General features: G+C 40.9%; 1 protein-coding gene across 13 annotated transcripts in view; it reads right to left on the bottom strand.

Annotated features, from left to right (window-relative positions):
* Positions 1-1,188: 1,188 nt before the first annotated feature.
* R3HDM1 (R3H domain containing 1) overlaps positions 1,189-13,004 on the bottom strand; it is a 197,991-nt gene continuing 186,175 nt past the window's right edge. For all 13 annotated transcript variants that reach the window (XM_057551221.1, XM_057551226.1, XM_057551227.1 and 10 more), the window contains 3 exons: positions 3,858-3,940; positions 3,302-3,386; positions 1,189-2,565 (listed from right to left, as the gene is read on the bottom strand). In XM_057551221.1, the coding sequence (XP_057407204.1) occupies positions 2,210-2,565; positions 3,302-3,386; positions 3,858-3,940 (524 nt within the window). In that variant the 3' untranslated portion in view covers positions 1,189-2,209. The remainder of the gene's footprint in view (positions 2,566-3,301; positions 3,387-3,857; positions 3,941-13,004) is intronic.

The following is a 13,004-nucleotide window of genomic DNA, read 5'->3' as shown; positions in this document are numbered from 1 at the left end:
CGTGTGTGGTGGTGGGGCGATTTCGACAGTATTCCCATGTGACTGTCAGGGGATAGGGGTGGAGGGCAAGAGATGACTGCACAGTAGCCTTGCTCTGCTTTCCTCGGGACAGTCTTCAACTCCTCCAGGGTAAACCAAGGGTCTAGAGCAAAACTTTAGGTTTAACGTACAGCATGATGACTAGTCATTAATACTGTGTTGTATATTTGAAAGTTGCTAAGAGAATAGATCTTATAAAAGTCCAAAAAAAAAACCTTACGTAGGTTTACCAGGCTTACTACTGCAAAAGTTAAAGAGAATTTTCAGAGAATTGAAATAGACCATAGGATTGTAGTTTTGTTTCCACCCCCATGATTAAATGTGATTAAATAATAATTCTTGCTGCAATGTTGGCCCTAATTACATGTCCTCTCCATCTCTGACTCTCTACAGTCAAAAATTAAATTCACCAGTCCTCAAAAGTGAGTGATTTTCAGTCCTCACTCTTCTTTCTCTGTATATGGCTCCTTAATCTGACATGGTTTAAAGGCAGCTCCCACTTCTCCCAGGAGCACAATATTCATGATTGGAATGCACCAGCTTGTGGGGAGGTCCGGGATTCCTTGGGACAAAGTAGGGCTTTGCAAATGCTCTAGAAGGAGTGAACATCTGCACCGGAGCCTGGTTAACACCTACTGCTCTTGAGTTGCAAAGTAAACCCCTAGTCTGGGCTGGAAGCCAGTCAGGCTCCAGGCAAGTTGCTGATGGCAGACCGCCCCGCCTCCGACCCCTACTTTGGGTTTCTCAGTGGTTCGACTTTGCTGGGCTAACAAATGGTGAAAGCTTTCTATAAAGTATTTGAGCTAAACAGGACAACTGGGTGCTCAAAATACCAGCTAAAAACACAAATTCTTTACCTAACCCAACATAATGTTCTATTTTCATTGTAGATGAAATGTTCTATTTTATTTGTTCCTATTTTCATGTTCTATTTTCTGACTATAAGTTTGTTCATACTCAAAATTGTCTACAATTGACTGGAATTAACTTATGAGAGAACGAAATGACATGAGTCATACCCACAAGAAACACTCCCACAGAGAAAGTGATGCTTTGTAGAATATTTGTAAAACGAGGCGGTTTAAGTCTGAAATCTTCCTTAAGTCTGAAATTGAAATCTTCAAGACAGGTTAAGTCTTCAACACTGACTCTCATTGAAAAACATGATTTTAATTTACAAAAGACAAAGTGGGTATACATTTGTAAACATTTATTCTCTTGAACTGAAAAAGGCTTGCATCAGCACACATTGTACAGCCTTGCGAATTGAAAAAAAGGTTCCTTGTTCATAAGTGCAATGAATCTTTGATGTCCAGTGATCCGCTGCCAACAATGAAAACACATTCTAAACCACTTGAAGAAGTTTCCAGCACTCATCAAATGCATTTCCTCAGGTGACAAAAAAATCCACAAGGAAGGCAATGAAAATAAGTGGCATTTAATTATTGGAGGGAGATGTAGAAAAAAAGTGGACGTATTTTCCTGCCTAGAATGACTCCTATTCCCCTTTGAACCTAAATGGTTTGATTAAGAGGCATTAAGAACATAATTTACTTTACCCTTAATATTCATACGACCTAAGTGAATAAGGAAAGGACCCTACGAGGGAGTTCTGTATTTTCTGGAAATTGTGTCTGTGTTTAGAGATACAGGGGAAGAGTAATTTTCTATTTGTGGGGTCTCCTTAGTCACCCTCCAGCCCCCCAAAGACCGTGCATGGTTGTGACTTGGTTATTACACTCCTGCATTCTTTTTCCCCCAAATTCTATGTTGGGTCACACTGTGCTGGCTGCAAAAAAAGAAATACAGGTTGCAACTGTTTGTAATCATTTTGAAGAATAATTTGCTGTACAATAGAGCTTTGGATCTGATACAAGAACTCAGAAATATAAAACAAAATAACTATAAAAGTTAGGAGGCAGTTGAACAGCACTTCCTCAGAAAAAGCTGCTAACTCTGTATCATTCCGATGTGGATTCCTACAGTCATTTGGGGTGAAATGTGTATCTTCCCCCCTTTGCTGGATCACCGGCCTGTCTTCAGAAGTTGTTAACACCACGACCACACATCCTAGGAGTCTCTATCATGTTAACAGAAGCTCCAAATACCAAGCCAGTTAAAGATGGGCGAGGACGGGGGAATCACAAAGGCCATGGGTCCAAGGGGGCTGTTACTGAGAACTTGCCCTTTCCAAAATGTGAAAGTCATAGTGCTTCTTGCTTGTTCTCAGCTTAAACTTGTTAACCGAGTTAATCTGTTTCTTCAGAGCATTCTGCGCGGCGGAGATGGAGGGGAATGTGGCTAAGACAGTGTACGTGGAGGCCAAGTCACTGGGTTTAGAGCGTTCGGGGTTGACAGTGCTGTCCCCGCTGCCACAGCAGAGGGGGTGACGACGCGGCTGGGACTGGGGGTCCCGGAGCCACCGGATCTTGGCGCCAATTTTAAAAAGTTCCCCAAAAAGCTTCTCGGCTTCCACGCGAGTTATTCCATCTGGTAGTTCAGTAATTTCCAAGACCTTCCCAACAACTAGAATGGAAAAGGTGTACAATTAATAACCCCTGTTACCCACAGGTGGGCAAAAAGTATCGCAGACCCAAATATGACACAGGAAAATGAACACAATTTTCTGAAACCATTCAAATCCACAGAGTTATACGTGTTACGGCCGTCTTCTAAACACTTCCTACCTACTCCTCAGGCGGCCACACTGGCAGCCTCACGTGCAAAACGCAGCCTGTGCAGTGGCGTCTCCAAACTAGGTGTGTGATCCTGGGCACACAGTTTCCTGAACTTTGAATTCCCATTGTAAAACTGCACAGGATCTTGAAAAGAGCACCTGCCCTAACGCCCCCAAGGCTGTTGAAAAGCGAGTTAAGGTACCGACTTGAAAACACCCTGCCATAGGAAGGCAATGTATTTGTTCATTCAGTCTATCGCCTAAAGGGTGTAAGGACTATTTCCTTTCTCAAAGAATACAGAGGCAACGCGTTTCATTCTACCTGCTCCTCCCTCACATCTCTTTTGAATCCCTTTGGTCCCTTCACCCCTCCTAAACCCACCTGTACCTCAGTACTCTCAAATTCTGAAATGAGACAGAATCAAAAGAACACGTTCAAGAACCCTACATTATAGATGGCATAATTTTCTAAGGCTTTGTTCAGGACTCTAGAAGAGGAAAACCCGTTTCTGTGGGGTGGCAGTTTTACAGACTGTCAGGCCAGCAGTTTGTAGAACCACATCCGGATGCCGCTTGGGGACACACCTGCTTCTCCTGCACCAAGGTCGGTGGATGCAGCTTTTTTAGCTTGTTTCCTTCCTCGGTTTCCATGCCTGTTGCCAGACTGACCCTGAAAATCCACAAACATTAATAATAAGGTTAATGATGCTGCAAAATGTGACTGCAATTGTTAGACCGCTTAACGCATAACCATACTCGGTCTGGGTTTTCTACTTCAGCAGAAAAAAACCCAGTTCCAGGCCCTCTGAATTCTGCCTCGGCGGCAGTGGCACTTTGGCCTGTCACTATCACCAGTCACTTGCCGAACAGTCTTTTGTAAGTGAGAGCGCCCAATGGCCTCCACCGCCCCCCAATATCTGGACTGCGCTCAGGGACCCCTGCTCCGCCAAGCAGCCCACCACCTTCTCCCTCACTCTGCTCTCGGACAGGCCAGGGCAACACCAAGACATCCACTGGCCCAGGCACACAGTTCTCCTTAGTGCGGTGCCAACTCGGGGGCCAGGTCACTCCACACTCCCAGCAACAGAAGCATCATGCTCTGCCAACAAAGCCCAGGAGGTCAGACAGCTGGATCTCACACCTGTTGGGCTGGAATGTGTCCGTGCAGAACAGCAGGAGGGTTGTACTGCAGGGGCTGTCCAAGTAACGGGTATCTGGCATCTCCTGAAAGTTGATAAAAAACGATTTTTACGTTTTCCTCGGGTATGAAGTACTTCTCAGTTTTCTCAACTGTCTCAGGATGAGACGGGGAAACATGTTTAGTAGAATAAAATAGTGTAGGTATTGACATATTTTTGTAAAAGAATTAAAAGCCTCCATCTAGCCTTTAAAGAGCTGGGGTAAACTTCTGAAAGGACTAAGGACTAAAAACAATGGTTATGAAGGAGGTTAAGTGGTAGGAGCTGGGTAGACAGGTTAGCATGGAGAGAACAGCTCTGTAAACCTTAACATTCTATGCAAAATCCCCCAAAGTAACTATAATAACTCATTACGCCCACTTGAGATGCTAAAATCCACACTTTTCTCTGATGATTAAAAATTAACAGAAGTTACATTTCAGGGGATGGAAAAAACCTTGGGAAAACATGAAGCTCTCTATCTCTCCAAATTCATTATTAATTACTATAAACATATGCATTTATACATATACATATCCTCATACAAACATTTTTCTAGGCTTAATCAATGGGTATATTTACATTCTAGGTCTTGGGTCTGTACTTAAGCTCTCTTTAAATGAAAGTCTTTAACAATATTTATAATGTAAACTTGCTTAGAAAGACTGACATAGTTCCTCAGTGTTACTCATGAGCAAGCAACCCCCTCCTAAATCAACAAGTGCAGGAGAGTCAAGATGGAGATCCTCCAATTATTTTCTTTCACGCATGAGTGCCTAAAAGTCATCCCATGGAAAGGGCTTCATAAATGCTGACTGCAAAAGCCTTGTCCTGGAGAATAATGTTCTCATTTGTTATATCCTCATTTTATTTTAACCGTAAGTCCCCAAACGTAGCACATTCAGTGTCTGGAGCAGGGTTATGGGTAGCTGCTAGGACAGCATCTTCAGGAAATCATACAGTGCTTCTCCTGACAGTTTCCTAACAGAGAGAAGCGAGGCGTGAACCTCCTGCCACTCTGTGGGGCTCTTTTCTGATGAACACTTTTGGGGTGCTTGGGCAGCTCCCTGGCAGAATACACCCACGACATACTTGCCCTATCCCAAACAGTAGCTGAAGGGAAGATATGACATGGAGGTTTAGCACTGAGATCAGAGATGCAATTTTAAGCGTGAAGATGTATAAAAAGCAGCTGCAAAGAAGTCAGAGTTAAGTGCAGGCCTAGGGAGCAGCATTCTTTGCACATACAGAGATGAGACTGTAGTCAGCAACAGCCAGAGACCCCTCCTGGTAGGCTACATTGCCACATACTGTTTCAACCCACACACTGTTTCAGTTTGTTTTTTTATAACGTGCTTTATTTTTCTAGTTTATTGAAGTTATTGGCTTTGTAAAAAAATGTGGAAATAGAGAATTATAAAGGGGAAGTTAGAGACCACCCTGGTAATTCCATTACTTCTAACATTTTGGTGTGTATCTTTTCAGTCTTGGTTTTATGTATGTGTGCTTACACATGTATATATGTGTGCATTTTATAATTCTTTTAAAAACCTGAGATATAATTAACGTAAAATAAAATACACATCTTTAGTGTTGGGTTTGATGAAATCTAACAATTGTAAAAGTTCATGTAACCATGACCCAAAGAGATGAGTATTTCCATTTCCTTGGAAGTTCCCTCAAGCTCCTTTTCAGTCAATTCCATATCTCATTCACACCACAATCTGAGTGCTAACATTGTAGCTTAGTGGCCTACAGTTGGATTTCATGAAATTAGAATCGTGTCTTCTTTTTGTGTCTGGTTTGCTTTTCGCTTAACACGACGTGGAGATGCCTCCATGTTGCTGTATGCCAGTGCTTTGCTCTGTTCATTTTTATTGCTGAGTTGTCAAGAATACTACAATTTTTTTATCCAACCTCCTGATGGTGGACATTTGGGTCACTGTCCAGTTTGGGCTGTTGTAAGAAAATAAGGTTGTTATAAACGTACTTGTACAAGTCTGCACAGACATGTTTTCATGTCTCTTGGGCAAATACCTAGGAGTGGAACTGCTGCACTGCAGAGTAAGTGATTAACTTTGTACGGAACTGCCAAATCTTTTTCCAAAGTGGTTATATCATTTGACACTCCCACACCAATGTGTGGAAATTTTGGTTGCTCTGTATCTTCACCAACATTTGGTTTTGTTAGTCTCTTTGATTAGAGCCATTCTAGTGGGGGTGAGCGGTATTTCACTGAGATTTTAATGTTCCTTTCCCTAATGAATGATGTTGAGCACCTTTACAAGAGCTTATTAGACATCCGTTTATCTTCTTTTTTGAAATGTCCATGGAACTTGTTCTTTTTTTTTTTTTTAACATCTTTATCGGAGTACAATTGCTTTACACTGTTGTGTTAGTTTTTGCTGTATAACAAAGTGAATCAGCTATACATATACATATATCCCCATCTCTCCTCCCTCTTGGGTCTTCCTCCCTCCCACCCTCCCTATCCCACCCCTCTACGTGGTCACAAAGCACCGAGCTGATCTCTCTGTGCTATGCGGCTGCTTCCCACTAGCTATCTATTTTACATTTGGTAGTGTATATATGTCAATGCCACTCTCTCACTTCATCCCAGCTTACCCTTCCCCCTCCCTGTGTCCTCAAGTCCATTCTCTATGTCTGTGTCTTTATTCCTGTCCTGCCCCTAGGTTCTTTCAGAACCATTTTTTTAGATTCCATATATATGTGTTAGCATACGGTATTTGTTTTTCTCTTTCTGACTTACTTCACTCTGTCTGACAGACTCTAGGTCCATCCACCTCACTACAAATAACTCAATTTCGTTTCTTTTCACGGCTGAGTAATATTCCATTGTATATATGTGCCACATCTTCTTTATCCATTCATCTGTCAATGGACACTTAGGTTGCTTCCATGTCCTGGCCATTGTAAATTAACTTGTTCTTTAAAAATCACTCACTGTGGAGATTAACCAAGATGGCGGAGTAGAAGGACGTGCTCTCACTCCCTCTTGCGAGAGCACCAGAATCACAACTGGCTGCTGGACAATCATTGACAGGAAGACCCTGGACTTCACCAAGGAGGATACCCCACGTCCAAGGACAGAGGAGAAGCCACAGTGAGACGGTAGGAGGGGCTCAATCAGAGTAAAATCAAATCCCATAACTGCTGGGTGGGTGACTCACAGACTGGCGAACACTTATACCACAGAAGTCCACCCACTGGAGTGAAGGTTCTGAGCCCCACGTCAGGCTTCCCAACCTGGGGGTCCGGCAAAGGGAGGAGGAATTCCTAGAGAATCAGACTTTGAAGTCTAGTGGGAATTGATTGCAGGACTGTGACAGGACTGGGGGAAACAGAGACCCCACTCTTGGAGGGCACACACAAAGTAATGTGTGCATCGGGACCCAGGGAAAGGAGCAGTGACCCTGGGGGAGACTGAACCAGACGTACCTGCTGGTGTTGGGGGGTCTCCTGCAGAGGCGAGTGGTGGCTCTGTTTCACCGTGGGGATAAGGACACTGGCAGCAGAGGTCCTGGGAAGTTCTCCTTGGCGTGAGCCCTCCCAGAGTCTGCCATTAACCCCACCAAAGAGCACGGGTAGGCTCCAGTGTTGGGTTGCCTCAGGCAAAACAACCAACAGGGAGGGAACCCAGCCCCACCCATCAACAGTCAAGTGGATTAAGGTTTTACTCAGCTCTGATCGCCACAGCAACAGGGAGGGAACCCAGCCCCACCCATCAACAGTCAAGTGGATTAAGGTTTTACTGAGCTCTGACCGCCACAGCAACAGTCAGCTCTACCCACCACCAGAGCCTCCCATCAAGCCTCTTAGATAGCCTCAACCACCAGAGGGCAGACAACAGAAGCAAGAAAAACTACAATCCTGCAGCCTGTGGACCAAAAACCACAGTTACAGAAAGACAGAGAAGATGAAAAGGCAGAGGGCTATGTACCAGATGAAGGAACAAGAAAAAACCCCAGAAAAACAACTAAATGAAGTGGAGATAGGCAACCTTCCAGAAAAAGAATTCAGAATAATGATAGTGAAGATGATCCAGGACCTCGGAATAAGAATGGAGGCAAAGATTGAGAAGATGCAAGAAATGATTAACAAAGACCTAGAAGAATTAAAGAACAAACAAACAGAGATGACCAATACAATAACTGAAATGAAAACTACACTAGAAGGAATCAATAGCAGAATAACTGAGGCAGAAGAACGGATAAGTGACCTGGAAGACAGAATGGTGGAATTCACTGCTGCGGAACAGACTAAAGAAAAAAGAATAAAAAGAAATGAAGACAGCCTAAGAGACCTCTGGGACAACATTAAACGCAACAACATTCGCATTATAGGGGTCCCAGAAGGAGAAGAGAGAGAGAAAGGACCAGAGAAAATATTTGAAGAGATTATAGTCGAAAACTTCCCTAACATGGGAAAGGAAATAGCCACCCAAGTCCAGGAAGCGCAGAGAGTCCCATACAGAATAAACCCAAGGAGAAACACGCCGAGACACATAGTAATCAAAGTGGCAAAAATTAAAGACAAAGAAAAATTACTGAAAGCAGCAAGGGAAAAACGACAAATAACATACAAGGGAACTCCCATAAGGTTAACAGCTGATTTCTCAGCAGAAACTCTGCAAGCCAGAAGGGAGTGGCACGATATACTTCAAGTGATGAAAGGGAAGAACCTACAACCAAGATTACTCTACCCAGCAAGGATCTCATTTAGATTTGATGGAGAAATCAAAAGCTTTACAGACAAGCAAAAGCTAAGAGAATTCAGCACCACCAAACCAGCTCTACAACAAATGCTAAAGGAACTTCTCTAAGTGGGAAACACAAGAGAAGAAAAGGACCTACAAAAACAAACCCAAAACAATTAAGAAAATGGTCATAGGAACATACATATCGATAATTACCTTAAACGTGAATGGATTAAATGCCCCAACCAAAAGACATAGACTGGCTGAATGGATACAAAAACAAGACCCATCTGTATGCTGTCTACAAGAGACCCACTTCAGACCTAGGGACACATTCAGACTGAAAGTGAGGGGATGGAAAAAGATATTCCATGCAAATGGAAATCAAAAGAAAGCTGGAGTAGCTATACTCATATCAGATAAAATAGACTTTAAAATAAAGAATGTTACAAGAGACAAGGAAGGACACTACATAATGATCCAGGGATCAATCCAAGAAGAAGATATAACAATTATAAATATATATGCACCCAACATAGGAGCACCTCAATACATAAGGCAACTGCTAACAGCTATAAAAGAGGAGATCGACAGTAACACAATAATAGTGGGGGACTTTAACACCTCACTTACACCAATGGACAGATCATCCAAAATGAAAATAAATAAGGAAACAGAAGCTTTAAATGACACAATAGACCAGATAGATTTAATTGATATATATAGGACATTCCATCCAAAAACGGCAGATTACACGTTCTTCTCAAGTGCACACGGAACATTCTCCAGGATAGATCACATCTTGGGTCACAAATCAAGCCTCAGTAAATTTAAGAAAATTGAAATCATATCAAGCATCTTTTCTGACCACAACGCTATGAGATTAGAAATGAATTACAGGGAAAAAAACGTAAAAAAGACAAACACATGGAGGCTAAACAATACGTTACTAAATAACCAAGAGATCACTGAAGAAATCAAACCGGAAATAAAAAAATACCTAGAGACAAATGACAATGAAAACACGACGACCCAAAACCTATGGGATGCAGCAAAAGCGGTTCTAAGAGGGAAGTTTATAGCTATACAAGCCTACCTAAAGAAACAAGAAAAATCTCAAGTAAACAATCTAAGATTACACCTGAAGAAACTAGAGAAAGAACAAACAAAACCCAAAGTTAGCAGAAGGAAAGAAATCATAAAGATCAGAGCAGAAATAAATGAAATAGAAACAAAGAAAACAATAGCAAAGATCAATAAAACTAAAAGTTGGTTCTTTGAGAAGATAAACAAAATTGATAAGCCATTAGCCAGACTCATCAAGAAAAAGAGGGAGAGGACTCAAATCAATAAAATCAGAAATGAAAAAGGAGAAGTTACAACAGACACCGCAGAAATACAAAACATCCTAAGAGACTACTACAAGCAACTTTATGCCAATAAAATGGACAACCTGGAAGAAATGGACAAATTCTTAGAAAGGTATAACCTTCCAAGACTGAATCAGGAAGAAACAGAAAATATCAACAGACCAATCACAAGTAATGAAATTGAAACTGTGATTAAAAATCTTCCAACAAACAAAAGTCCAGGACCAGATGGCTTCACAGGTGAATTCTATCAAACATTTAGAGAAGAGCTAACACCCATCCTTCTCAAACTCTTCCAAAAAATTGCAGAGGAAGGAACTCTCCCAAACTCATTCTATGAGGCCACCATCACCCTGATACCAAAACCAGACAAAGACACTACAAAAAAAGAAAATTACAGACCAATATCACTGATGAATATAGATGCAAAAATCCTCAACAAAATACTAGCAAACAGAATCCAACAACACATTAAAAGGATCATACACCACGATCAAGTGGGATTTATCCCAGGGATGCAAGGATTCTTCAATATACGCAAATCAATCAATGTGATACACCATATTAACAAATTGAAGAATAAAAACCATATGATCATCTCAATAGATGCAGAAAAAGCTTTTGACAAAATTCAACACCCATTTATGATAAAAACTCTCCAGAAAGTGGGCATAGAGGGAACCTACCTCAACATAATAAAGGCCATATATGACAAACCCACAGCAAACATCATTCTCAATGGTGAAAAACTGAAAGCATTTCCTCTAAGATCAGGAACGAGACAAGGATGTCCACTGCCACCACTATTATTCAACATAGTTCTGGAAGTCCTAGCCACGGCAATCAGAGAAGAAAAAGAAATAAAAGGAATACAAATTGGAAAAGAAGAAGTAAAACTGTCACTGTTTGCGGATGACATGATACTATACATAGAGAATCCTAAAACTGCCACCAGAAAACTGCTAGAGCTAATTAATGAATATGGTAAAGTTGCAGGTTACAAAATTAATGCACAGAAATCTCTTGCATTCCTATACACTAATGATGAAAACTCTGAAAGAGAAATTATGGAAACACTCCCATTTACCATTGCAACAAAAAGAATAAAATACCTAGGAATAAACCTACCTAGGGAGACAAAAGACCTGTATGCAGAAAACTATAAGACACTGATGAAAGAAATTAAAGATGATACCAACAGATGGAGAGATATACCATGTTCTTGGATTGGAAGAATCAACATTGTGAAAATGAGTATACTACCCAAAGCAATCTACAGATTCAATGCAATCCCTATCAAATTACCAATGGCATTTTTTACGGAGCTAGAACAAATCATCTTAAAATTTGTATGGAGACACAAAAGACCCCAAATAGCCAAAGCAGTCTTGAGGCAAAAAAATGGAGCTGGAGGAATCAGACTCCCTGACTTCAGACTATACTACAAAGCTACAGTAATCAAGACAATATGGTACTGCCACAAAAACAGAAACATAGATCAATGGAACAAGATAGAAAGCCCAGAGATTAACCCACGCACCTATGGTCAACTAATCTATGACAAAGGAGGCAAAGATATACAATGGAGAAAAGACAGTCTCTTCAATAAGTGGTGCTGGGAAAACTGGACAGCTACATGTAAAAGAATGAAATTAGAATACTCCCTAACACCATACACAAAAATAAACTCAAAATGGATTAGAGACCTAAATATAAGGCTGGCCACTATAAAACTCTTAGAGGAAAACATAGGAAGAACACTCTTTGACATAAATCACAGCAAGATCTTTTTCGATCCACCTCCTAGAGTAATGGAAATAAAAACAAAAATAAACAAGTGGGACCTAATGAAACTTCAAAGCTTTTGCACAGCAAAGGAAACCATAAACAAGACGAAAAGACAACCCTCAGAATGGGAGAAAATATTTGCAAATGAATCAACGGACAAAGGATTAATCTCCAAAATATATAAACAGCTCATTCAGCTCAATATCAAAGAAACAAACACCCCAATCCAAAAATGGGCAGAAGACCTAAATAGACATTTCTCCAAAGAAGACATACAGACGGCCACGAAGCACATGAAAAGATGCTCAACATCACTAATTATTAGAGAAATGCAAATCAAAACTACAATGAGGTATCACCTCACTCCTGTTAGAATGGGCATCATCAGAAAATCTACAAACAACAAATGCTGGAGAGGGTGTGGAGAAAAGGGAACCCTCTTGCACTGTTGGTGGGAATGTAAATTGGTACAGCCACTATGGAGAACAATATGGAGGTTCCTTAAAAAACTAAAAATAGAATTACCATATGACCCAGCAATCCCACTACTGGGCATATACCCAGAGAAAACCGTAATTCAAAAAGACACGTGCACCCGAATGTTCATTGCAGCACTATTTACAATAGCCAGGTCATGGAAGCAACCTAAATGCCCATCAACAGACGAATGGATAAAGAAGTTGTGGTACATATATACAATGGAATATTACTCAGCCATAAAAAGGAACGAAATTGAGTCATTTGTTGAGAAGTGGATGGATCTAGAGACTGTCATACAGAGTGAAGTAAGTCAGAAAGAGAAAAACAAATATCGTATATTAATGCATGTATGTGGAACCTAGAAAAATGGTACAGATGAGCCAGTTTGCAGGGCAGAAGTTGAGACACAGATGTAGAGAATGGACATATGGACACCAAGGGGGGAAAACTGCGATGAGGTGGGGATGGTGGTGTGCTGAATTGGGCGATTGGGATTGACATGTATACACTGATGTGTATAAAACTGATGCCTAATAAGAACCTGCAGTATAAAAAAACAAACAAAACAACTAATACTAAACTTTCATTGGGTTATTTGTATGGAAATATGTTAATATAAATGTTTCAGACATTACATGAAATTTCTAAAAACCTTATATTTGTATTTGTATGGAAATATGTATGGAAATATGTTAATATAAATGTTTCAGACATTACATGAAATTTCTAAAAATCTTATATTTGTATTTGTATGG

The sequence above is a fragment of the Balaenoptera acutorostrata genome, chromosome 8, assembly GCF_949987535.1.
Source record: "Balaenoptera acutorostrata chromosome 8, mBalAcu1.1, whole genome shotgun sequence".
Taxonomy (NCBI): Eukaryota; Metazoa; Chordata; class Mammalia; order Artiodactyla; family Balaenopteridae; genus Balaenoptera; species Balaenoptera acutorostrata.
The sequence above is the reverse complement of the archived record's forward strand: the minus strand, read 5'-3'. Positions and strand labels throughout refer to the sequence as shown.